At 35.2% G+C, this 27,867-nt stretch overlaps 1 protein-coding gene and 1 pseudogene across 10 annotated transcripts in view; both read left to right on the top strand.

The window, feature by feature from the left end:
* The window catches only part of EHBP1 (EH domain binding protein 1), a 715,801-nt gene that overhangs the window by 613,663 nt on the left and 74,271 nt on the right, over positions 1–27,867 (top strand). For all 10 annotated transcript variants that reach the window (XM_073897641.1, XM_073897642.1, XM_073897643.1 and 7 more), the window contains 4 exons: positions 509–687; positions 1,544–1,592; positions 5,631–6,530; positions 15,043–15,186. In XM_073897641.1, the coding sequence (XP_073753742.1) occupies positions 509–687; positions 1,544–1,592; positions 5,631–6,530; positions 15,043–15,186 (1,272 nt within the window). The remainder of the gene's footprint in view (positions 1–508; positions 688–1,543; positions 1,593–5,630; positions 6,531–15,042; positions 15,187–27,867) is intronic.
* On the top strand, positions 18,565–19,057 carry LOC112821235 (10 kDa heat shock protein, mitochondrial pseudogene; annotated as a pseudogene).

Genomic DNA, 27,867 nt, shown 5'->3' with positions numbered 1-27,867 from the left:
AGTATGATTATCACTGTGCTATCTAAAATGCATAATCACTGCATTTTTAAAAAACTAGGATTTTTGATCTTTCCCCTGCTAACAATTTGTGCTACAGTTAGACTTCAAAATACATTATTTTTAATCCAGTCAAAAAGGAACTATATTTGTACATGATTATATTTGGGGAAAATTTCTTAGGGTGTAAGAGTTACACAGATATTCAGACTTAAGTATTTAAATACTTTAATATAATGTTTCCATCAGTATAGCTCTTGGCTTGTTCTTATGTATGAGTTTAAAATCTTGCATATCTACGTTCTTGTCAGGCAAATGCCATAGGCTAAAACTGAAGATAATAACTTAAGATTCATGTCTCCTTCTTGGAGGTTATAGTTGTCTTGAATTGACAGTTTTGAAGGACCTAAACTGACATCAAAGGGTTTAAATAATCTAGTTAGGTCAATTAATGTTAATTTTCATCTTCCATTAAATTATTTTAATGTTTTCCTCTTTTCCTTTTTTCTAGCCAAGTCCTATACCAAGTCCTGTTTTGGGGCGAAAGCCAAATGCTAGTCAGTCATTGCTTGTATGGTGCAAAGAAGTTACAAAAAACTATCGGGGAGTGAAAATCACCAATTTTACTACATCGTGGAGAAATGGTTTATCTTTTTGTGCAATATTACACCACTTTAGACCAGATTTAATGTAAGTAGAAACATTTTCCATTCCCTATAAATATTTTATAAATAATAGACAGTTTTTTTAAAAAAACAAATCATTCCTTTTTTTTTTAAGATTTTATTTATTTATTTGGCAGAAAGAGACACAGCGAGAGAGGGAACACAAGTAGGGGGAGTGGGAGAGGGAGAAGCAGGCCTCCCGCGCAACAGGGAGCCCGATGCGGGGCTCCATCCCAGGACCCTGGGGTCACGACGTGAGCCGAAGGCAGACACTTAACGACTGAGCCACCCAGGCGCCCCAAAAACAAATAATTTCTTAACATGTGTCCTGAAATAGTTGACTTTATTTATTACCCATACTTTTGCTTTTTGAGAAAAGAAATGTGTGTCAGAAAGAAAAGTTCTCCCTTCTGAATGCCTAAAACCAATTTTTCTCTTAAAAAAAAAAATTTTTTTTTTCTTCTTAATCTCATACAAAGAACTGACTTCAAATTATTATGAAAATTGTGTGGCTGTTAAAATGAGATGAGACAAATAAGCCAGTAGCTCTTTGTACATTGACAACAAGGGATTACCTCATGGTCAGTTTGGTTGTCAAGACTGGTCTCTGGTACCCTGCCTTAACTTCTCTTTTAGATGGAAAGCTTCAGGCAATGAAACATGTAACCACTATTTTTATTTATTTATTTATTTATTTATTTATTTACTTATTTATTTATTTCCTTAATTTTCCACACTATTAGTTTTGTTGATTGAATTGCTATGAAATTGCTAGTTATTCTTTGGTATTATAGAATGTCAAAATTTTAGATTCAGTTTGTTTTAAAACAGCTGTTTTTATCAAATACTATATGTACCTACTGTGCCATTTTCTCCCTCAGTGACTACAAGTCTCTGAATCCTCAAGATATTAAAGAGAACAACAAAAAGGTAAGAATTGCCAAGGAAAAAAATACATAGTTTCAAATTTGGCTCCTCTGTGGCTTTTATTAATTTGGGGAAACTGAGGTTGTTTTTGAGGTCATAACTGCAACTCACAGAAGGTAGTCTGCTTCTTTGTAGTTCAAATAGGATGCATGGTTTACTCTAAGTTGTCATAGCCTTTAAAGATCACAAGTGCTGGACTAGCATCAGATTTTAATATGTGTATGGACTTCATTAACTGTTAAATATTTATTAAAGTATATAGTCAAGATTTAGCTCTTAAAAAGTGCACCCAAAGCTGTTATACCATAAATGATTATGAGTTTAGGAAAATCTATTGGGAAGGGATGAGGGGAGGAGCCTAATGGGTATACAAGAAGGAATGCATATGTTCCTAGAAGCAGAAAGATATGAACATTGGGGTTCTTTTTTTTTTTTTCATTTTCTGGTAAACTCTACAGTTTTTCCACATAATTAATTAGCCAACTGAGGTCACAACTTCCCAGTTGGGGATATTGATCCTTTCAGCCTTCAGGGTAGCTGTGTGGGTCTAAGTTGCCAGAAGCTCTTGAGCCAGCTAACTGTGGCCACAGGCTAACTTAACTATTTATCCCAGTGCACAGTACAGTATTATAGTCATGTATGTGCACTGTGACATGAGAAAGGAGGGAAGCACTAATTCAATATATAGTAGGTACTCAATGTGTTTTATGTTGCATTGAATTCTTCAACTGAAAAGTTAATGAAATATGTTGTCTTAGAATAGGAGTTCTTAATCTGGGCGGTATGGATAGAATTCAGGTGGTTCTTGAACATGACTAGGAGGAAAATGTGTTTTATTTTCTTAATTCTTTAAGTGAAATTTAGTATTTCCTTCAGTTATGAATTTAGGCAACACACCAGTTTAACATTAGCCATTCCTGCGACTTTATCACCTTGAGAGTCTTAGATATCTTGATATTACATTGCAGTTTTAGTATCTTCAAATATCTTTTAAACTAATCACTTCTTCAAAATTACAGTTGTTAATACATTCATAAAAAGCACATGTATTGCTGTTTCTCAAATTCAGTTTTACTAATATTTTTCATAATTTTATTTTTCATATAATTGGTTTCTTTTGTAATCCTATGTATTTTATAAATATAGAGCATTGTTCTGAGAAGGGGTTCATTACCAAAAGGATTCAGGGAACAAAGTGATTAATAACCTCTGGTCAAGACTGAAAGTTTTCATTCTACTTTAAATTAGATAATTAAAACTACCAGTGTTAAAAAAAATCTGTAAAGGGAATCTTGATAGAAGTTCAATTAGCAGATGAGAATTTAAGTCAACAATTTTTTTTTTTACTTTTATTGCTCTCTGAACCCAAAAATTTGTATTGTCATTAAAAAACCCTTTTTCTTTACAAATGCATGATGCTGGCCTGGAGAAATTTTAAAACTGTCAGTTTTTTTAATTGAAATATGCCACCAAAAAAGGTAATCTTAAAATATCAGTATATTTTTCTTTATAGAAATCACATCTGTGGTGGGCATGCTACAGAGTAAGTCATTCTCATGAATTATCTCTTGTATAATTTTGGAGAGCTTGTGTCTATCAAAGTGAAATGCCTGTTTTGTCATCAATTAAATTGTATCTTTAGATATGATAGTTCTATGCCTGCATTTCTTTTGCATTTGAATAAAATACGAAGTTAATTTAAATGCAGATAAAAGTGTAATAAAATAAACCATTATTATTTTTATAAAGTGAAGCTTTTTAAATTACTGTTTGAAATTTTGAAAGTGAAACATTGTTGATTGTACCTATTTTTAAGAGTATGGAGATTTGCCTTAAGGCTTAGGTCATACTTCTTTACATTTTTTTTTTCAGGAACTTGATAATGATGAGCATACCTTGGGTTTACGTATTACTATGTAGAAAAGAATATCCTATTAAAATTTTTTCTCAATTAGATCTTCCAGGGCAGATAATTATGGCTTTTTGAAAGGATTTTAATTTAGATGATCCTGTTCATTGCACAGTTGAAGAAATGTTTTACAGTCTTTCCTTTTCATCACTTTGCAACTTCCAACCTGATATCTACATTGAGTATCAGTTGCTACCTGCAGATTTATTTCCGGCTTCACACAGTTCTTCCCGATAACCCCATCTGCCCCTGATGGGACTTAAGGGAGCACAAGAAACACTGCCTGTGTCTTAAGTTCCATGCAGATATGTAACATAACTGGCAATGACTCCTCCTTACCAATTAAATAACATCTAGGAATGAATAAGACAATTTTCTTTGAAAGACCTCATCTTTTTCTCCACACACAAACAGCTAAAAAGGTGATTGACCGCAGGAGAAGAGGTTAACCTATGGGAAAATTCCTTTATAAAGTCTTGACCTCGCTTGCAAGAAACCCAGTTTGTTTTTAAATGTTTTTTTAGTGCAGTTAGTGTGCATAAAATGAATTGCTACATAAAGCAAAACATCAGCAGGAGATTCCCCACAAGGAAGCTAATCATTTTCCCAGATCTGTAAAAAGTGCTGAATAAAAAAGGTATTTACCTATGACATATGATCTTAACCAGTATGTCAGTGTTTTAGATAATTGGGAAATGTTTAGAATACTGCCTGTGGTGCTTTTCATGATGGTCTGCAATTGATGTCTGTCAATCAGGTTGTCAAGACACATGAGGAGGAAAATGACTTTAATTTTCCTAAAACACGTAAAATAACAAACAGGCCTAAACATGCACACCAACTGAGCCATTCTCTTGAGTAAATATTTTGAGGTACCTATATTATGAAACATAGTGCTGTGAAAATTGAAGAGGTTTTAATATTGCAATTTATTTTTCATTTTCTTTCTTACTTGTTCCGCAACATTTATTAAACTACAGGAAGAATATGAGACAAGGATTAAATTCAAAGGTAGAAATGCACTTCAACATGTAAGTGCAAAAGAGTAATTCCTTCTAAATTGTTACATAATTTCCTAACCTTTCTTTTAAGAAAAACTTTGAGTTATGAACCTACATCTGGGTTGTTACAAAGATAGACATTTTATATTCCAAAGTGAGAATACAACTAGGGGGTCCATACTTTTTCTGAGGGTATATCTGAACCTTTAACCATATTTTTAATGCTTCCTAGCAACACAGTGCTGTTTTAAAGGGTTAGTTCAGGATAGTAATAATTAATTGTAAATTGAGAAACAGCTTTGATTCTTCAAAACTAGAAAAACCTGATGTGCCACAGTCATTTAAAGGCTAACAAAAATAATACAATGCAGCCTCACATTCTCAACTAAGTTGTAGTACTCAAAACATTTCATTCTTTCCAAAATGGATGAAATGAAAATGCAATCACTCTTCTCATTATGAAAATCAGTCTTAATTGGGCATTTAAAAAATGTTTCTATGTTTCTAGGCTTAAATAATTTAGGCACTTGCATTTTTATACCAGGTAATCTAGGATTAGGTCTTTGGGGATATGTAGCTATCCTTTTTCTTCACAAATCACTGTTTTATAGTTATATGAAACATGGTAAAGAGAGGTTGATAGGAATGATAAAACTCTAGATTATTATTTCTTTATACCTTAGTTCCTTATAAAAATTGATTCTCAAATTTTTTTTGTTTTAATTCTAACTTTTGCTTATTTTTCTTTATTGGAAAAGAGCATTTCAATTGTTACTAAATAAGAAACTTTTTTTTTTTCTTGCACCTTCCCCACTTTTACAAATTTCTGATGTGGAATTTTGTTTTGTTCTTGTGGCAATAATGTCAGTAATGTAGTATGCCCTCCAACAACAACAAAATCTATTAAAATTTTGTGTTTTTTTAATGGTAACTAAACTTTATTTTGATAACTTTTATTGAAGTGTAATTGACATATAACATTGTATTAGCTATAGGTATACAACATAATGATTCAGTATATTGTGAAATGTTTACCACAGTATGTCTAGCTAATATCTATTCTTTTCTGTTTTTAAAATGCATGGATTGTTTGAATTATTCAGTATATCTTTGTTTTTCCTTTCTTTGAAGGCATATGATGGATTTGCCAGCATAGGAATTTCCCGGTTGTTGGAACCTTCTGATATGGTCTTATTAGCAATTCCTGACAAACTGACTGTTATGACTTATCTCTATCAAATCAGGGCACATTTCAGTGGCCAAGAACTGAATGTTGTCCAGATAGAGGAAAACAGCAGTAAGAGCACATATAAAGTTGGAAACTATGAAACAGATACAAACAGTTCTGTTGATCAGGAAAAATTTTACGCGGAGCTTAGTGATCTGAAACGGGAGCCTGAACTGCAGCCTTCGAGTGGCGGAGCGGTAGACTTCTTATCGCAAGATGACTCTGTATTTGTAAATGACAGTGGGGTTGGAGAGTCAGAAAGTGAACATCAGACTCCTGATGATCATCTTAGTCCAAGTACAGCCTCCCCTTACTGTCGCAGGACTAAAAGTGACACAGAACCCCAAAAGTCCCAGCAGAGCTCTGGAAGGACTTCAGGATCCGATGACCCTGGAATATGTTACAATACAGATTCGACCCACGCACAAGTTTTGTTAGGCAAGAAGAGACTACTGAAAGCTGAGACTTTAGAATTAAGTGACTTATATGTTAGTGATAAGAAGAAGGATGTGTCTCCACCTTTCATTTATGAGACAGGGGAACAAAAGCTTCAGACTTTAGACATCAGTAATAATTTGGAGAAAGAAAAGTTAGAGCATTCCAGACCCTTAGAATACAGATCAGATCCTGAATCACCGATCAAAAAACCAAGTTTATCTCCCACTTCCAAACTTGGATTCTCCTACAATAGAGATGCAGACCTTACAAAGAAAAAACGTACTTCCCTGAGGCAGACAGAGTCTGATCCAGATACTGATAGAACCACTTTAAATCATGCAGATCATTCCACAAAAACAGTCCAGGTAAGTGAGTTAGAATGCTGAATACCTATATTTAATAAATAAATAGTTATTCTGAATATTTTGGGGGGTTTTGTATTCATAGAGCACTTTCAAATGCTACAAATGATTAAAGGTAAAGTATAATTAACCATTGTAGAAAAATCTAAACTATACCTGCACTTCATTTAAAGTTTATGATATACTATTTTAAGCCTACAAATAAATCTGAATTTGAAGATTGAAGAGTAATGTCAGCTTTTCAAATCAAAATATTATTTACCTATAAAAACAGAACTTTTCACTGTAAGAATAAGTCAAAGATATTTCACTCTTCCATTTAGTAGGAATATCATTCTGAAAATATGTAATGCTAAATTAAATATTTCCCATTTGAAGTATTTTCTTCAAATATTTTAGTTGCATTGTAATTGGTGTTTTCAGTTCCATCTTTACTTGTGGTTAAAAATTCCAGTAACATCCAGATTCCTCCCCGTGAGGGGAATATGACACAAATTTGACCTTACAGTATTTACTATATTTAACTGAATCTCTGGGACCATCAATTATAAGATACACCATTATTTTATGTACCAAAAGGAAAGAAAGACATTGCCAGTAAACTATGATAAATTGTTTTATCACATGGAATTTTTATTTTATACTTATTGAATGAATTCTTTTAGACTTATTCAAGCATGGGTTTTTTAATCATACAATGCTTTTATGTATATACATAAAAAAGTTTAAGTAAAGTTAATTGGTTAAGGTATAATTGATTTAGAATTAGAATTTAAAATCCAACTCTTCTGATCACTTTTTGATTTGGAATTGTTGGTGTGCCTGGTTTTCCACACAGTGTTGTCCTCTGTGCCATCAAAAGCATGATGTTACAGCAGTGGTTCTCAACGTATGATCTGGGGACCTCTGAGGCTCCCCTAATCTCTTTCAGAGAGCCCCCAAAGTTGAAACTATTTTCATAATAATAATAGAACATTATTTACCTTTTCCACTTTTGTTCTCTCTCAAGTGTACAGTGGTGTTTTCTGGAGGCCACACAATTGTGATATCTCAAAAGATTGAATACAAAAGTACATATGAGAATCCAGCTGCCTGCTATTAAGCCAGACATAAAAGAGATCTCCAAAAAATATAAAATAATGCCATTCTGACTTATTTTTTTAAAGTACTATTTATTGTTAGAATGTTAACATCTAATGGGTTTATTATAGTTCTTTTTTTTTTTTTTAAGATTTTTATTTATTTAAGGGGCACCCAGGTGGCTCAGTTGGTTAGGCATCTGCCTTCGGCTGAGGTCATGGTCCCGGGGTCCTGGGGTCAAGCCCCGTGTCGGGCTCCCTGCTCCGCGGGGGGCCTGCTTCTCCCTCTCCCACTCCCCCTGCTTGTGTTCCGTCCCTCGCTGTCTCTCTCTCTCTCTCTCTCTCAAATAAATGGATAGAATCTTTAAAAAAAAAAGATTTTTTTTATTTGAGGGAGAGAGCAAGCACAAGTTGGTGGGGGCGGGGCAGAGGCAGAGAGAAGCAGACTCCCCGCTGAGCCCGGAGCCAGACGCAGGGCTCCATCCCAGGACCCCAGAGATCATGACCTGAGCCGAAGGCAGCTGCTTAACCAACTCAGGCGCCTCATTATAGTTATTTCTAAAGGAATGAATAAATAAGTATTTTCAACATTTCTCAGTTTTAATTTCCAAAATGATAAGTATAAGTAGTTATAACCCACATAAACAAAAGCTTTTTGAGATCCACAATAATTTTTAAGCACGTGTAGGGATTCTGAGACCAAAAAATTTGAGACCCTCTGAATTACAACATTTCTCTGCAGTTGTCTCTGGGGTTTTCTTTTCAGTAATACCCATTGATAATAGCACTTTCTTGACCTTATCAGAAGGTCCCATGATAAGATTTTCAGACAATAACCTGGAGTTATATTCCATTTTTAAATATTACTCAAGGGGTTGTTAACTGAAACATCAAGGAATTGCAGTCTTGCCACCCGAAATATCAAGCACATGCATATGTAGTCATTGATGGCTTTCTTGACTACCACCTGGCTGACAGAGATTATAAGATGCCATCAATCTTTTTTCAGAGATGTTAAGAAAAAATGTATATCTTTGAATCAAAGAAATATAGTAGCTCACAAAGCAAGCCCCTGTTCTCCTCATCAAAAATCTCAAATCAAAGGTTCTAAGTACTATAACTTTCAGTACAAAAAAGCTTTCAAGTGATCAGAGTGTCCATACATAACAGATAATCGAGAAACATCTAGTGGGGCGCCTGGGTGGCTCAGTCGGTTAAGCATCTGGCTTTGGCTTGGGTCATGATCCAGAGTCCTGGGATTGAGCCCCACATCAGGCTCCCTGCTCAGTGGGGAGCCTGCTTCTCTCTCTCCCTCTGACCCTTCTCCCCCAGCTTGTGCTCTCTCTCTCTCTCTGTCTCTCCCTCAAATAAATAAATAAAATATTAAAAAAACTCTTTAAGAAACATCTAGTGATTAACAACTGCAGAATTTGGTGAGCCTAAGTTCTAAGTATTATCCAAGACAGATTTTTCTTATAACCCAGATTTTTAAGGTAAATGTATTTGGTTAAATCTCGAAATTGATTAATGTTTAAAAATTAAAAATACACCGGACTGGGAATCAGTACACCTGGATTCTCATCTTGGCTCTGCTAATAATTACCAGTGTGACATGTTAATTAGCCATTTAAATTCTTTTAATCTGATTTTCCACATATGTTAAATGAAATAATCTCTAAGAGTCTTTTTAGCTCTAAAACTCTATCATGCTTTGATGCTATTCAGGAGGTTTAAATGATGTACAGTAAATCCACGGGATAATAGAGGCAGTATCTATTTACAGCTTCATATATATTTGTTTATTGCCCATTGGTTTAATGGTCAGAATTTTGTTTAGGGTCAAGTTAAAGGTTTGTTGTTTTTTGTTTTTTTGTCAGAAGTACTGCATGACCCAAAAAATTGTAATGTGACTGCAATATTTCATAGGTTTTTAAAATTGGGCAATTTTAGCAGCTAAATTTGAATAATAAAAAAATCTGTTTTTCTTTTACATACTGCATTTCATCAGTGCTAAGATATGCATCTTTTTATATTTTAACTTCTCTGAAATCAAGTTCCTACTTATAATAGATGGTATGGTAGAGTTTGACAATGTTTGTTCTTTCTTAGTTGTTCATAAAATAATAGTATGTCTAGTAACTAATGGCATTAGATTAGAGGAAATTTGATAATTTAATATGACTGTATAGACTTAAAGTCATAATGTTGCTCATTTGAGTGGCTAATACATATGATGACCTTTATATATCTTACACATATCCCTCTTAAACTTTATAACCCATGAGGTAAGTGGTTAAATTCTATTTAATATATGGGAAAACTGGAGTTTACAGAGTTGCCTAAGATCACTTAATAAGTGTTAAAGTTTGAATTCAAAACCAACCTCTTCTGACTCCAAAGTCTGTGCTCCAAAGTCTGTGCTCCATAATATCTCTTCATTTTTGACCATAATAGCACTAAAGATAATCAGCCCAGATGTAAAGTAGCCAACTTTACTGAAGGGCAGTTTAGCAATGTACATCAAGTCCCTTACAAATGTTTATCTCATTAGATTCTACCTCCAGGAATTATTTCCCCTAGGATAATCAGAATTGTATACAAGAATTTATATATGAAGATTTTTTTTTTTTTTTAAAGAGAGAGAGAGTGGGGTGGGGAGGAAGGTGCCAGTGGTAGGGGGAGAGGGAGAGAATCTTAAGCAGACTCCATGCCCAGTGCAGAGCCCAATGTGGGGCTCAGTCTCATGACCCTGAGATCATGACCTGAGCCTAGTCAAGAGTCAGACTCTTAACTGACTGAGCCACCCAGGCACCCCTATACAAAGATATTTATAAAACATTGTTAATGATAGTGAAAAATTATAAACAACCTAAATACCCAATAATATAAGACAAGTTAAATAAAGTATGATGCATCTGTATTAATAGAATGCTAGGTGAACAGTTTAAAAGATTATGTTTAAAAATATTTTAAAAATATTTACATGAGAATATTCTCACAATAGAGTATTAAGTTTAAAAAGCATGATTCTACAGTGATTATCTCTGGGTGCCAGGATTGCTAATTATCTTTGTTTTTTATTTTTAAATCATTCTTTTTTATTGAGCTATAATTGACATATTATATTAGTTTCAGGTGTATAACAATTATTTGATGTTTGTATACATTGTGAAATGATCACCACAGTAAGCCTAGTTAACATCCATCACCATACATAGTTACAAAAATTTTTCTTGTGACCAGAACATTTAAGATCTACTGCCTTAACAACTTTCGTATATGTAATACAGTATTACTAACTATAGTCACCATGCCATACATGATATCCCCACGGCTTATTCATTTTATAACTGAAATTGTGTACCTCTTGACCCCCTTCACCCATTTTGTCCACATCCTACTCCCAGCCTCTGGCAACTACCAGTCAGTCTCTGTATCTGTGAGCTTGGTTTGTGGGTCTTGAGGGGCTTCTGTTTTGTTTTTAGATTCCACATACAAGCAAGATCATATGGCATTCCTTTGTCTGTCTTACTTATTTCGCCTAGCATAACGCCTTCAAGATCCATGCATGTTGTCACAAAAGCAAGATTTCATTCTTTTTTTATGGCTGAATAATATGCCACTGAGTGTGTGTGTGTGTGTGTGTGTGTGTGTGTGTGTGTGTGTGTATCACAGTTTTGTTTTTATCTATCAGTGGGCATTTAGGTTGTTTCCATACCTTGGCTATTGTAAGTAATGCTGCAGTGGGGGCACCTGGGTGGCTCAGTCAGCTGGGTGCTCGACTCTTGCTTTTGGCTCAGTTTGTGATCTCATGGGTTGTGGGATCAAGCCCTGTGTTGGGCTCCATACTCAGCAGAAAGTCGGCTTGGGGATTCTCTCCTGCTTGCCCCTCCCCAACATGAGCACCATGAGTGTGCACACACACGCGGTCTCTCTCTCTCAAATAAATAAATCTTTAAAAATAATAATAATAGAGGCACCTGGGTGGTTCAGTCGGTTAAGCAACTGCCTTCGGCTCAGGTCATGATCTCAGGGTCCTGGGATCAAGCCCTGCATCGGGCTCCCTGCTCAGCTGGGAGCCTGCTTCTGCCTCTCCCTCTGCCTGCCGCTCACCCTGCTTGTGCGCCCTCTCTCAAATGAATAAATAAAATCTTTAAAAATAATAATGATAATAATAATGCCACAGTGAACATGGGGGTGCATACATCTTTTTGAGTTAGTTTTTTGCATTCTTCGGCTAAATACCCAAAGGTGGAATTTCTGGATCATATGGTAGTTATATTTTTAATTTTTTAAAAGATTTTATTTATTTATTTGACAGAGAGAGATATAGTGAGAGAGGGAACACAAGCAGGGGGAGTGGGAGAGGGAGAAGCAGGCTTCCCACGGAGCAGGGAGCCCGATGCGGGGCTCAATCCCAGGATCCTGGGATCATGACCTGAGCCGAAGGCCAACGCTTAACGACTGAGCCCCCCAGGTGCCCCTATTTTTAGTTTTTTTGAGGAACCTCCATCCTGTTTTCCACAGTGGCTGCGTCAATTTACATTCCTACCAACAGTGCACAAGGGTTCCCTTTCCTCCAGATCCTCACCAACATTTGTTATTCCTTGTCTTTTTGATAATAGCCATTCTAACAGGTGTGAGGTAATAATTCCTTGTGATTTTAATTTGCATTTCCTTGATAATTAGTGATGTTAAGCGTCTTTTCGAGTACCTGTGGCCATTTTTATGTCTTTTTTGGGGAAAATGTCTATTCAAATCTTCTGCCTGTTTTTTAATTGGATTGCTATTGAGTTGTCTGAGTTCTTTATATATTTTGGATATTAACCCCTTCTCAGATACATGATTTGCAAATATTTCCTCCCATTCAGTAGATTGCCTTTTCATTTTGTGGATGGTTTCCTTCACTCTGCAGAAACTTTTTAGTTTGATGTAGTCCCACTTCTTTATTTTTGACTTTGTTGCCTTTGCTTTTGATATCAAATCCAAAAAGATCATCACCAAGACCATTGTTAAGGAGCTTACCACCTGTGTTTTCTTCTAGGAGTTTTATGGTTTCAGATTTTATGCTCAAGTCTTTAATTCATTTTGAGTTGATTTTTGTATATAGTGTAAGATAGGCATCCAGTTTCATTCTTTTGCATGTGGCTGCCCAGTTTTCCCAACACCATTTATTGAAGAGACTGTCCGTTCCTTATTGTATATTTTTCGCTCCGTTGTTGTAAATTAATTGACCATATATGCTTGGATTTATTTCTGTGCTCTCTATTTTGTTCTTTTGATCTATGTGTCTGTTTTTATGCCAGTACCATACTGTTTTGATTATTATAGCTTTGTGATATAGTTTGAAATCAGGGAACATGATGCCTCTGATTATTTTTCTTTTTCTTTTTACTTATATATGTATTTTTAAAAATTTTTGTAATAAATATGAATCACATTTATAATCAGAAAAAAGTTTGTTTCTGTGTGCTCTTTAAGACCAAAGCAGTCTTTCCCTGTCTATGTAGCTAACTGGAATCCCTAAAGATCTGTAGACTCACAGAATTTAGAACCAGTAGGATTTTTTTTTTTTTTAAGATTTTATTTATTTGAGAGAGAGAGAGAGCATGAGTGGTGGTGGTGGGGGGACATAGAGAGAAGGAGAAGCAGACTCCCCGCTGAACAAGGAGCCTGATGCAGGGCTTGATCCCAGGACCCTGGGATCATGACCTGAGCCAAAGGCAGATGCTTAACTGACTGAGCCACCCAGGCACCCCTAGAGCCAGTAGGATCTTAAAGATGATATACTCTAATCACCAATTTTAGAGCTAGTGGGATTTTAAAAATGATCTCCCCTCATTTCAAATATGAGGCAATTGAGAGGATTTTAAAAACAAAATAATAGTTAACATTTATCTAGTGCTCAGTACATTACTCTGTGTCACTTAATCTTTATCCTTGTGAGAGTTGATCTGTTTTTATCCCCATTTTATAGATGAGGAAACTGAGGCTTAGAAGGATTGAATAACTGTTCCACAATTGGGTGATGTATCTAGTATTTGAACCAAGGTCTTGCTTTCTCCAAGGTTCTTATGTGTCATGTAATGGAATACAGTATAGCTTTCTAAGTGACCGTTCAATGTTACATTGCTTATTATTAGTGGAAGAAGGATTAATAGCCTGATGTCTTGACTGCAAATTCAGTGTTCATTTAATTAATCTGGTCTGTTTTAGAGGAAGTGTTGATTTGTAACCAGTTTAAATGCAATGCCCAGTTCTATTCTATTATGTCCTATTAACATGATGAAAAATCTATCATTATCACTTATACATTTCAGTTATATCTTTTAAGTGAAGAATTTTTGTTTAATCCTCTTAAAACCTTGGGTGATGAAAATGTTCTGGAATTAGATAGTGTTGACGGTTCACAACCTTGTGAATATAGTAAAAACCACTGAACTGTATACTTTAAAAAAATCTTTCCTTGCTTAAGATTGCAGGAAAGAGTTTAAAAATAGTTATATTTATTTATATTAAAACATAAAAATCTCAATGAAACCAAAAATGATGTAATAATTTTTTTAAGTTTCACTTTATACCAAAAACTATGTTTACTGTTTATTACCTCTTCCTTGACCGTGAATGCTACTTACAGTTGAGCCAAAACTAAACAATAACAGGGAAGTAAAAGAAATTAAATATCAGAATAATAGTAATAGCTGTCTAAAGCCAGAAGTTGGCTACTTTTTGGAAGGAAAAAGGAATTTGAACTATAAACATTATGGATATTTGTACTTTGAATTAATGTATCATTTAAGAACTCATTTCCATTGCTGGTCATTACCTGTTGTTATCCAAAAATATATTGTAAGATTACAAATTAATCCAAGAAAATACTCTTCCAATTCTGATGTGGTTAATTGTTTTGTTGTAAGGTAAGTGAGCATTGGTGAAAACTAGTTTTATTTTTTTTAAACAAAATATGATAGCTTTGAATTTTCTATAAGTGTTAATTGTCAAGGATTTAAGGGATTATTGCCACAGATGTTTAATATCTTTCAACATACAAATTTGGAAGACACCTTGTTATCAGTCCTATAAAACTATAAGAAATAAAAATTTTTTAAAATGTCTTTCCCAAGTTAGACTGTGATTAGCAAATATGAAGAATGTATATAATATACATATGGACATTATACTTTATGGGAATATATTCTAATACAGATGGAAATTAAATGTAATCCAGTTTTAGGCAGCAAAGATATATTTCTTGTGTGTCAAGACTTTCTACATTTTCTAGTCAACATTAATATTTTCTTTAAGTAATCTCATAAAACTACAGTCTTATTCCTGATCTCTATTATTTTGACAGATAATGAAACCATTGATTAATTTATAAATATAGATTATATGGGGTTTTTTTGAGTTCCTAATTCTGTATTTTTGCTTTTAAGCATCGAATGTTATCAAGACAAGAAGAACTTAAGGAAAGGGCAAGAGTTCTGCTTGAGCAAGCAAGAAGAGATGCAGCTTTAAAGGCAGGCAATAAGCAGAATATCAACGCAACCACACCACTCTGCAACAGGCAGCTAAGTGATGTAAGGAATATTGGTTAAAAAGCCATAAATTGTTAATTGCAATCATGGGGGTGAGGGGAGTTAATTTATTTATAGTTTTGCTAAGTCATTTTTTTAAAGTTTTTAATTTCAGTTAGCTAATGTATAGTGTTATATTAGTTTAGGTGTACGATATAGTGATTCAACAATTCTATACATCACCCGGTACTCATCACGATGAGTGCCCTCCTTAATCCCCATCACCTCCTTCACCCATCCCCCTCCCCACCTCCCCTCTGGAAACCATCAGTTTGTTCTTGCTAAATCATTTTTCCAGAGACTTTGTATATGGGAGGGGTAACTTGGTACATTTATTGAGCTGATAAATTCATACATGGAAGAACATGTTGCAGTTATTCCTATACAGCAGTGTTAGCTATGAGGAAAAGTAAGATTTTGGAATATAATTTCTACATACACATGAATAATCTGTTTTTCTTAATTTACATTTTATAATTTTATTATACTTTGTTTAAGATTGTATTTTAGCTATGGAAGTTAATTTTGTTGGAAATGTTAGAATATAATAATGATGCCTACCATTTATTGAATAGCTACCATTTAATGCAGGCTCTATAATGGATGTTTTATATAATTTTTATTTTACTTAACCCCATGAAATAGATGTTCAACTACTTTCCAGATAAGAAAACTGAGGCTGATAGGTAAGGTAATTTGTACAAAGTTGCAGAGTTAGTAAATGATAAATCCAGGATTTGAACTTGAGCTTTCTCAGACTGTAGAATCAGTGCTCTTTTCTATCATATACTGCCATCCCTATATTAAACCATGTTTTTCGAGGTGCCTGGGTGGCTCAATCAGTTAAGTCTTTGGCTCAGGTCATGATCCCAGGGTCCTAGGATTGAGCCCCATATCGGGCTCCCTGCTTAGCTGGGAGCCTGCCTCTCCCTCTCCCTCTGCCTGCCGCTCACTCTACTTGTGCTCTCTCCCTCTCTTTCTCTCTGTCAAAATAAATAAATAAAATCTTTCAAAATAAATAAATAAAAATAAAAAAATAAACCACATTTCTGTACATATTTTTGTGTAGTGCTTCACAATAATAATGAATATATGATAATAGAAGCCCTTAAATTTAAGAGGATAGGAAACTCTTCATGAATCTGAAAACTATGACATCCTGCCTTACCATCAAACTCACATATACAAAACTGCATGCTCTTTTTTTTTTATTAAAATTTCATTTTTTTCAGAGCAGTTTTAGGTTCACAGCAGAATTGAGAGGAAGGTACAGAGATTTCCTGTATACACCCTCTATCTACACATGCATGGCCTCTCCTCTTAATGACATCCCACACCAGAGTAATACATTTGTTAGAACTGATAAACCTACATTGACACATCATAATCTCCCAAAGTCCATTGCTTACATTATGGTTCCCCCTTGGTGTTTTACATCCTATGAGTTTGGACAAATGTGTAATGAAATGTATCCATTATTATGGATTTTCTATTGTACCTGTTCATCCCTTCCACCACTCCCAAGTCCTGCAACCTAATTTTACTGTATTCATGATTTTGCCTTTTTCAGAATGTCATATAGTTGGAATCATTCAGATTGGCTTCCTTCACCTAGTAATATGCATTTAAGGTTCTTCCGTGTTTTTCATGGCTCGAAAGATCATTTCTTTTTAGTGCTGGATAATATCCCCTTGTTTGGATGTACCACAGTTTATCCATTCACCTACTAAAGGACATCTTGTTTGCTTCCAATTTTTGGCATTTTATGAATAAGCTGCTATAATCATCCAAGTGCAGGTTTTTGTGTGGACATGAGTTTTTAACTCCTTTGGGTAATTACCAGGGAGCATGATTGCTAGATCTTATGGTAAAAGTATGTTTGCTTTTACTAGAAATTGCCAAACTATCTTCCAAAATCGCTGTCCCATCTTGCATTCCCACCAGTAGTGTGTGAGAGTTCTTGTGGTGTTACACATCTTCATCAACATTGAGTGTTGTCAGTGTTCCAGACTTTGGCCATTCTAATAGCTATTTAGTGGTATCTCATTGTTTTAATTTACATTTCCCTAATGACAAATGATGTGGAGCATCTTTTCATATGCATATTTGCAATCTGTAGATCTTCCTTTGGAGAGGTGTCTCTCCAAAGGGGCCATTGGCCCCTTTTTAAATAAGGATGGTGTTTTTTGTTTTTTAAGATTTTATTTATTTGAGAGAGAGAGATAGTGAGAGAGAGAGAGCACTAGTAGGGAGGGGGGAGCGGGGAGAGGGAGAAACAGACTCCCTGCTGAGCAGGGAGCCCGATGTGGGACTCCATCCCAGGACCCTGGGATCATGACCTGAGCCAAAGGCAGATGCTTAACCGACTGAGCCACCCAGGCACCCCAGATGGTGATTTTTTTTATTGTTGAGTTTCAGTAATTCTTTATGTATTTTGGCTATAGTCTTTTATCAAATCTCTCTGTTGCAAATTGAGTGTTCGTACTGATGAACATAGAATATCTCTTCATTTATTTAGTTATTCTTTGATTTCCTTATATTCCTCATACAGATCTTGTACATATTTTGTTAGATTTCACTAATGTGAATAGTATTTTGTTTTTAATTTCAAATTCCATTTGTTCACTGCTGGTATATAGGAAATCAATTGTCTTTTGTATATTAACCTTGTATCCTACAGCCTTGCTATAATTGCTTATTAGTTCCAAGAGATTCTTTTTTTTCCCAATTCTTTCAGATTTTCTACATAGGTGATCATGTTGTCTGTGATCAGACACTTTTATTTCTTCCTTTCCATGCATATATCTAAATATTCCTTTCAGATACAAGCTTAATAACCTCTGACCTTGAGCAGTGTTTTTCACACTTTAAGTCTTTACACAATAATATGATAAAAAATCAGTTTAGTGGGCTGCAGTAACTATTTTATTTTTAATGAAAAGGAATAGAATGGAATAAAAAATCTCAGAATTCATCACATATAGTAAGCATAGTATTTTTGTCTGATACTTCCTTTAGTGATATGGATTTATGTGCTTACTCAATCTTGATATAAAACATACTTTTAAGAAAACAAAAAAAACCACATATTTTTAAACTGTAGGTCATGATAAAAATGAGAAACCCAAATCTCGTGGGCCATCTTTGAAGAAGTTTTGTAGACTCTATGCCAACTGTTTCAGTGTCTAGCCATCTGTTACATCATCGATTTGTTGGTCACTTGTCAGATATTTGTTGAATGTCTGAACTGAGTATATTCATAGTGACAGAAAAGGCTAAGCTTCTTCCGTCATGGAGTTTACATTATGGTGGGAAGAGACAGATAAATAACTAGAGTGTGAAAACTGTGTGGCACAGTAGAGGATAATTTAAATAAGTGAGGGCTTGAGTGATTTGAGGAGGGGACATTTGAACTGAGATTTGATGGGTGAAAAGGATCCAGTCAAGTGAGAACCACAGAAAGAATTATCTTTTAGAAAGAAAGTTATTGCACGGTGGCAGCTCCAGAGCAGAGTACGAACTGCGGTGGCTGGAGTCATGGCAGGGCAGGCATTTAGAAAGTTTCTTCCCCTCTTTGACCGAGTTTTAGTTGAAAGGAGTGTAGCTGAAACTGTAACCATAGGAGGTATTATGCTTCCAGAAAAATCTCAAGGAAAAGTGTTGCAAGCAACAGTAGTAGCTGTTGGATCAAGCTCTAAAGGAAAGGGAAAGGGTGGAGAGATTCAACCAGTTAGTGTAGCTAGTGTGAAAGTTGGAGATAAAGTTCTTCCATAATATGGAGGCACCAAAGTAGTTCTAGATGATAAGGATTATTTCTTATTTAGAGATGGTGACATTATCGGAAAGTACGTGGACTGAAATCATTATTAAAATGGCATGAAGCAAAGCTGCCCATTCCGGTGAAGTTGTGAAGTCTTTTTTTTATAAGATTTTTTTTTTAAAGGTTTTATTTATTTATTTGAGAGAGAATGAGAGATAGAAAGCACGAGAGGGAAGAGGGTCAGAGGAAGAAGCAGACTCCCCGCTGAGCCAGGAGCCCGATGTGGGACTCCAGGATCATGCATGACCTGAGCCGAAGGCAGTCGCTCAACCAACTGAGCCACCCAGGCACCCGAAGTTGTGAAATCTTTCATCATGTAAATAATTTTCATGTCTCTCTTTTATAATAAACTAATGGTATCCAAAAAAAAAAAAAAAAAGTGGGGCGCCTGGGTGGCTCAGTCATTAAGCGTGGGATTGAGCCCCACGTCGGGCTCCCTGCTCTGCAGGAAGCCTGCTTCTCCCTCTCCCACTTGCCCCTGCTGTGTGCCCTCTCTCACTGTGTCTCTCTCTGTCAAATAAATAAGTAAAATCTAAAAAAAAAAAAAATATTTGTTGAAAGTTTGAACCAAATGAAAAACTAAACACCACCTTTTTAAAAAGTCAGGATACTTGAATTCTAAGCCTCATTTGTCACTGTCTGTGATTCCAAGTAAATTTAAACATTCTTTCCTAATTCATTTTCATAATCTCTACAAAAGATAAAAGAATAGTATCTATTTCTACTTCACAAGGATGTCAGAAAAATAAGGGAGAAGGAAATATAACACAATGCTTTAAAAACAAAATCTCTGAAATCAAAATGTCTAGGTTCAATTCTTGTCTCTGTTAACCTATTAGCTGTTTGACCATGGGCAATTCATTAATTTGTCAGTTTTCTCAACTGTAAAATAGGGGTGATAATACTTAACTCATACAATAATTATGGAGAGTAAATGAAGAAAATCTATGTTAAATCACTTAGAATCCTGCTTGATAAGCAGTAAGTGCTCAATAAACATTCAATGATAATTACTTACATATGTAAAATTCACACATAGGTAAAGTAACTGGTTTTAAAAATCTACTTGGCAGATAGATCATTTAAATCTCAGGTATTCTGAATTTAAAATCAATACACTGGAACAAGATAGAACTACATACATTCCCCATAATTTTTAGAGCCTAAAATAATTAGGAAACAAAGTTTATCACAAATAAAATACAGCATCAACAAAATAACTTTTTTTTTTTTAAGAGAGGGAGAGAATCTTCAGCAGGCTCCACACCAAGCACTGAGCCCAACACAGGGCTTGATCTCACGACCCTGAGATTGTGACCTTAGATGAAATCAAGAGTCTGATGCTTAACCGACTGAACCACCCAGGCGTCCCCAAAATAGCTTTCTTTTTATTTATTTATTTTTAAAGATTTTATTTATTTATTTGACAGAGAGAGGGAACACAAGCAGAGGGAGAGGGAGAGGCAGAGGGAGAAGCAGACTTCCCGCTGAGCAGGGAGCCCGATGTGGGGCTCGATCCCAGGACCCTGGGATCATGACCTAAGCCGAAGGCAGATGCTTAATGACTGAGCCACCCAGGCACCCCTCAACAAATATTTTATTGGTCATCCCTTCTGTTTAAGGCACTGTGTATTATGTTAAGATAAATATTTTAAACTAGGGAAATTTTTGGTATCCAAAATAAATATTTTTAGCACATTGTTTTCTTAGTGTACCCAAAAAAACTTGACTTCAGTCTTTCTAAGATAACATGTGTATGTGTGTGTGTTAAGGAGAGAGACGTGGTAAGAACTCTTCACTTCTACAGTTGATGATACTAGCTTGTGCCTAGGTGTGGAATAAATGGCATATTTAACAATAGCAGTCATGTTCACACTGAGAAGACATGAAATTCTCAATGACTACTGTTTGTGATTGATGAGTAATAATCATGGTGTCTCATAAAATATCTCATTGTTTCTTGGACTGCCACCAATGTGACTTGGGTTGGTCTCGTATTCATTTATTGTTATAGTTGTTGTTTTTCCCAGAAAGAGCAGCTGCATGCTGCATGGCTAGCTGGTCACTTTGTTGCATTTGTTTCCCATTTACCCAAAGTTGTATCCTACTGCAAATGAAACCATGCTTTAAACAGTCCCAAAGATATTTTCTTTTTTTTTTTTTAAAGATTTATTTATTTATTTATTTATTTGAGAGAGAGAGAGAGAGAGAATGAGAGACAGAGAGCATGAGAGGGAGGAGGGTCAGAGGGAGAAGCAGACTCCCTGCTGAGCAGGGAGCCCGATGCGGGACTCGATCCCGGGACTCCAGGATCATGACCCAAGCTGAAGGCAGTCGCTCAACCAACTGAGCCACCCAGGCGCCAAAGATACCTTCTTTACCCTTCCTCTTTCAGGTTATCTTCTGCTGCGTAAAAAAAAATCACCTTACTGGCATGAAACAGCCATTGGTTATGCTCACAGATTCTGTGATCTAGGCATTAGGATAGGATACTGTAGGAATGGCTTATTTCTGTTCCACAACGTCTGGGACTGGGTTTTGGCCAGGACCTCTGGTAGACCATCATTTGGAATACCTACACATAGCCTCTCCATATGGTCCCTCCACTTGGGCTAGTTTGGACTTCCTCACAGCATGGGGCTGAGTCTATGAGCAAATGTCCCAAGAGAGTAAAGGAGACATGCATGGCATTCTTACGATCTAGCTTTAAAAGTCTTGTTGCATCACTTTGCTATACTCGTGGCCTAAGCAGACAGAAAGCTCCACCCAGGTTTAAGGAGCAGAGACATAGACCCCACACCACTGAATGAGAGGTGTAGGAAGAGTATGTGGCATAGGAGATACTGTTGCAACCGCTTTACTCCCTTATAGTTTAAACTCGTTTTGGGGTACCTGGGTGGCTCAGTCAATTAAGTATCTGACTCTTGATTTCAGCTCAGGTCATGATCTCAGGGTCATGAGATTGAGCCCAGCATTGGACTCCTCTCTCCATTTCCCTGTCCACCCCCCCAAAATAAAATAAAATAAAAGATAAACTCAATTTTAAAACTTTCTTGTGCATTCTACTGTAGCTTATTTTTCAGACAAGTCAAGCCCTGTATAGATGTGTTATGAAGAGCATCAGTTTAACGAACTAAATGTTATATTCTATGACTATTGTTCTAGTTTTGACACTTGATACTCTGTTGGGTTTATAGCTTATATTAATGAAATGATGTAAGAAGGAAAATATAAAATGGCAGATCAGTTCAGTTGCACAAATACAGAAATTAGACCTTCCTGTTGCTTTTTAAATTTCCAGTTTGATATCAGGTTGATATTTTTTCCAAGGACATGATAGTTTTCTTAATTTCATCATTTTCTTTTTTTTTTTTTTAAGATTTTATTTATTTGACAGAGAGAGACACAATGAGAGAGGGAACACAAGCAGGGGGAGTGGGAGAGGGAAAAGCAGGCAGGGAGCCTAACCCGGGGCTTGATCCCAGGACTCCAGGATCATGACCTGAGCCAAAGGCAGACGCTTAACGACTGAGCCACCCAGGCTCCCCAAACCCACTCATTTTCTTTATCATTTCTGATAGCTCTTGTACATACAGATTAGAATTATTTAACAATACTGTCCATATTTTGGAAAACTAGTATAGCAAACTTGGGACACAAAAGGAAAAGGGAAAATGCCCAATTTCATCTCTGGAGCAATTGAGTGTGAATTAAGTGATACTAAAACTGGAAAATGCTTAATTTCTCTAAATCTGGTTTTCCATTTATAAAATGGAAGCAAAATTCTTTTTTTTCGTTGTGTGACATTCAAATTAATAGGTGTCCATGGTGAAGGGAGTAAGGGAACCATGACTAATGCCATTCCCACTTCAGTGTCAGCATCTCTTTCACTCTGAAGAGATCAAAAGACTTCTGGTAACTAAAAAGAAGGTTTAATAAAAAAAAAAAAAAAAGCTGGCATCTAATTTAGTGAACTGATTGCTACTATTTTCACTTGTTTATGCGCTTTAATTTGTGCCTTAATTTACAGTGCTCTTATTTTAAATTTTATTGTAAATTATGTTACCCATCATAATGTAGGCTACTGTCCTGAAAGTCAAGTTGCTGGAGGGGAGAGATATACTTGCTGCTACCCACTGCTTTTTGTATTCTTAGTTTACCTGAGAATTTCCATGAGTTTAAAAAAAAAAAAAATTGGTACCCAGGAGTGACCTTAAGTATTGAATAAATGAGACACTGTCCTTGAATCTTTAAGAGTTCACTGAAGAGCTTACTGTTCCATACTCAAAATTAACTCCACGCTGATTTAGGACTTTGTCAGCAAATTCTATCTTTTCTCCTTATGAACTCTGCTTTTTTGTTTTTTGAGAGAAAGAGAACGTGAGCAAGTGGGGGGAGGGAGAGAGACTCTTAAGCAGGCTCCATGCCCAGCACCAAGCCCAACGTGGGGCTTGATCTCATGACCCTGAGATCATGACCTGAGCTGAAATTAAGAGTTAGATGCTTAACCGACTGAGCCACCCAGGTGCCCCTCAACTCATTTCTATAAAATTAACCTAGGACCTTCTGATGCACACCAAGAAGAATGAGAAAAGCTATTTTAATAATTGATGTTGGAGTATTTGAGGCATATAGTGCATGGGACAGTGTCCATGTACTGAGTATAGGTTCACCTCCTTTTAAGACTTTTGTGTCTAGTTCTGGGCTGAGAGAAAGTGAGAATTTACAGAGGATTCAGAGAAATAAAGGATTGGAAGCAAATATCTACATATATGGAAAGACAGGCTTATAAAATATAAAGAAGAGAAAACCAGGAAATAGTGTAAGTACTAATTTGAGTATATGAAAACTACTTGGGCTTACCAAGAGAGTAAACTTCCCAACTTCACAGCATGGCCTTATACCAAGGTCCTTGCAAATCCTGTTCCCTCCCTTTCTATCCTTATCTCTCTCCTCTCTCTTAGTATTCACTCCACATTCGAGCTCTACTAAGTTGCTTACAGAGAGAATGTGGCATACTCCTCAATTCCTGCGTCAAGCATTGACTGTTCTCTCTCTGAAATGCCCCTCTTTCCTTGTTAGTTTCCACTGAAATACCTCTTCTAGGAGTATCTGTGTCATGACTCCTAACAGTAAAGCTAATTCTCCTTCCTTTATCTTTTTGTAATATGCTGTACATCCCTCTCCCATTGCATTTATCCCATACCATTATCTAATTACACATCTTTCTCCCACTCAGCTGTGAGCTATTCAAAGTACAAGAACCTGGTATTCCCATCACCAAGTTTTAAGTAAATGTTTATTCAATGATTAAATGAAGGGAATAACAACAGACTATTTTTTCATATTTTCTCAGTGTCAACTAATAAAAACATGAGCTTAAACATGAAAAATTTGGGTTACTATAGGGAGTTTCTTGGTAGTAAATGTTTGTAAACAGGGAGGATATCTGTCTGAAAGTCTTTAAAGCAGAATTGATTATCACTGAGCAGAAAAAGTTGAAGTGTCCGTTCCCATTTCTTGAGTCAGTTACAGAGATGACATTGGCCACCTTGGGACTTAAGGTTCCCTGTATCAACCTTTTCTTCCTTTCTTGAATCCTACGTTGTGATACCTTTCTTTGTTATGATGTGTACGCACCAAATCCTTACACACACACACCTGTCCTTCCCATATGCTGGGATGTCTGATTAGAGTTCAGCTCCCAACTGTGCCTTGAAGCACACCACTCTACCAACATTCCCTCTTGTATAAATTAGTATAGCTTTAGGCTGGAGGGCTGGGAAGCAATTTCTAAGACACTGAAAACAACTCCTGGTAATATTATCTGATGGATTCTTATGTACAGACTCTACTTAAGTTATCCTCAGGAAGGATTCAAGCTGTAACTTATTTTAAATGGCAACTCACAAACACAGATATTATAAACCTTTGAATTTTTCTTAATTTTTGTCAAGACCCATATTGCATGTTTTAATGAGAACTGGCTAAGCTAGCACATATTGCATTTAGATCTCTTTTAGTAGTTTATATGATTCATTTGTGTGTCTGTGCCTTTAGATGTTCATTTAACCTGTTTCAGGTGTTTCCTGAAATTATTTTTCTTATGGAAAACAGATTTTATTGCTCTGAATCACTGTAATTTGTATTTTTTTGCTTCCTATTCTTACTGTTCTGTGAAGATTTTCATGTTACATTTTATTAATGCAAGTTTTTGGTATGATATTTGTTTTGTTCATGGTTTTCCACATGCACTTAAAATAATGTTTTTCAAAGTACAACTCGAGTTTGGCAAGTTCAATAGTCTAGCCATTATATAATCCAAAGGAGCCTCCTTCATTAAATAGTATATTTAAACACACACTCTGAGAAAAATATAATAGTTTTTTTCAAGAAAAAAAATTCATTTTTTATTATTTTTCATTACTCATTTTCTCCAAACACTCTCTTCCTAAGAAATGCACAAAAAGACTTTTAACAATCTATTTCAGACTCTTTTGCTTATTACTTTGCATTAGAGTATAATTGCTTTTTAAAAAACATTTAATAAATCCATTACTTTTAATAATGCTCATGTAATTATATAGATCACTGAAGGAGATGTTTGTAGTTATGTGCTAATGTTTAGGATCAATACACTCCAAGAATAAGGGATGAGAGTCCTGCTGCCCGCAGTCCTTGAAATTGTCAGGATATTTGTGAAGCACTTTGAACATATCAGAAGAATGATGCCATATAAGTTTAATTATTACTTTTATGTTTTTAAGAAAGAATAAAATCTATTTTATAAGTAGAAAGTCTAAAAAGAATTGGGGTAATTCTTTATAAATATGTTTGTTTTTAGTTTTTTCAGCTGTAAATTATATAGCATAAAAAAATGGTTTGCAGATACTTGTTGGTACCCAGAAGTTTTTTTTTTTAAAAGAAAGATCGGAAAAGAATGAAAACATTATAAAACAGACTTAAAGTTTTTTCCTCAATTTTAATCTGCAAGGATAATGAGTGACTCATTATAATCAGTTGGGGTAGGAGCCCATCCTCACGTAATAGGATCAAACTGCAAGATATTAACAAGTCCTAGAAGGTTTGCAGTATCCATTTTTAAAAGTTTGCAGGAATATTTGAATCCTCTAAATAAAACTGTACATGGAAAAGGAATTTCAGTTTGGTCAGTCTTTAGTTAACTGTAAGGACCAGTAATAAAAAAAAAAAATATAGTGACCTTTTTTTTCCCTGCTGGTCTTAAGTAATGAATCCAAGTCTTATTTGGTGAGAACCAAAAGAATGTAAGCTGCTCTTCTGCAAATTAAACCTTTAACAGGTATTTTGTTGCTGGGAAGAGTTAGCACATCAACCTTGTACTTTTGATGTTAATTGGAAAATATTGATTTAAATGGGACTAGTCTGTCATGCTGATAATTGTAGCAGATTTGGATAAGATCACTAGATCTTTTCCACATAATAAAAGAAGCAGTTACCATCCAATTGGTAAAAAACACTAACCATCATTTTGTTAATTCCTGAAGATAGAAACTTTTTGCATAGTTTTTATGTTTATGTGTATCCTAAGTACGTACCATCATAAAAATACGTATAAGATTGTATTCTATGTTTATGAACACTGTGTTATAATGAAATGGCTAGCCTCTAGGAATTAAGCTTGAAAATTAAGGTCAGGCTAAAATTTTTATTTTTCCAAATTACACATGTTATCAATTCTATTACTAGGAAGAACTGGGTTAACTTTGCATTTATAATTTTAAAAGAAGAACATCAGATATTATAAAAAGAAATCTAAAACCTTTAATAGTATATGGAGTGAGAACTTTGTTTTATTTAGGGATTTTTATTCTCTATATGAACTGGAATGTCTATACCCAGGGCACTAAGATGAAAATGTATTCCTTATTTCTTACTCCAACACAATTGACAGAAGATTTAATGTACATAATCCGTTTCAGACCAGTAAGACACTTTAAATATATAGCTAATCTTTTTTACAGTTGCATTTTATAGAAGAATGCCAGTGTACTTCTATGTTCAGCATAAATGCCTCTGTACAAGGCAGTGGTTTTTATTCATTATGATTTAAATAATAGTTTATCTATTATGTCTAAATTTAAGTTGAAGTCTGCTACCTTAACAATGGCTACTAGACTTCTTAGAAAACATATTGTTAGCTTGCTAGAGTATCTTCAAAGTCACACAAAACACCATCATTGTTAGGAGGGAAAAAAACTCAAGCATCTTTTCTATTATGTGGGCAAAAACCCCTAGCCTCAAAAGTCTTATTTATTTGAGATTGCTGTGAATTCATGAAGCTAAGGCTAGATGTCTTAGCATCAGGAACACTCCTTTTATGAGACTATTAATGGCCATAGACATTTTCCATACGGCTGTTCAGTGCAGTGTTGAACATCCCAGGATGATATCACCATTACTAAGAGCTGTATTTTATATTGCCTATTCTGTTATTGCTCAGCATGCACGAGGGTAGAGTTAAATCTTTACTCATTTCATTTTTTAATGTTTCTTTTGTTCTCCTTATCATGTTCTGGCTTTCCCAAGGATATATGCCTTGAACGAAAAGTCACATGTGCATTACTAATTGTATGCTATTGTATTTACAGTTCCTAGTGGTGGCACTGTGAAGCTACTAATTCCTTTGCTTCACTTGATGTAAAATAATCTGAGTGTCTTTGATAGCAGTGAAACAGTATTAATTGTTTTGTACATTTTTTGGTCACTCTTCTTAGGTGGTCTTCATAATCTATTAGAACTTTAAGCCAGATTTTTGTAATGTCATGCCTCCAGCAGTGATTAAATTGGTAATTAATGAACAGTCCTTGGCAATGTAAACCACA

The sequence above is a fragment of the Callorhinus ursinus genome, unplaced genomic scaffold, assembly GCF_003265705.2.
Source record: "Callorhinus ursinus isolate GAN/ISIS: 27379988/994484 unplaced genomic scaffold, GSC_fseal_2.0 scaffold10, whole genome shotgun sequence".
NCBI classification, from domain to species: Eukaryota; Metazoa; Chordata; class Mammalia; order Carnivora; family Otariidae; genus Callorhinus; species Callorhinus ursinus.
Note: the sequence above shows the minus strand (reverse complement) of the source record. Positions and strands in the feature narration are given on the sequence as shown.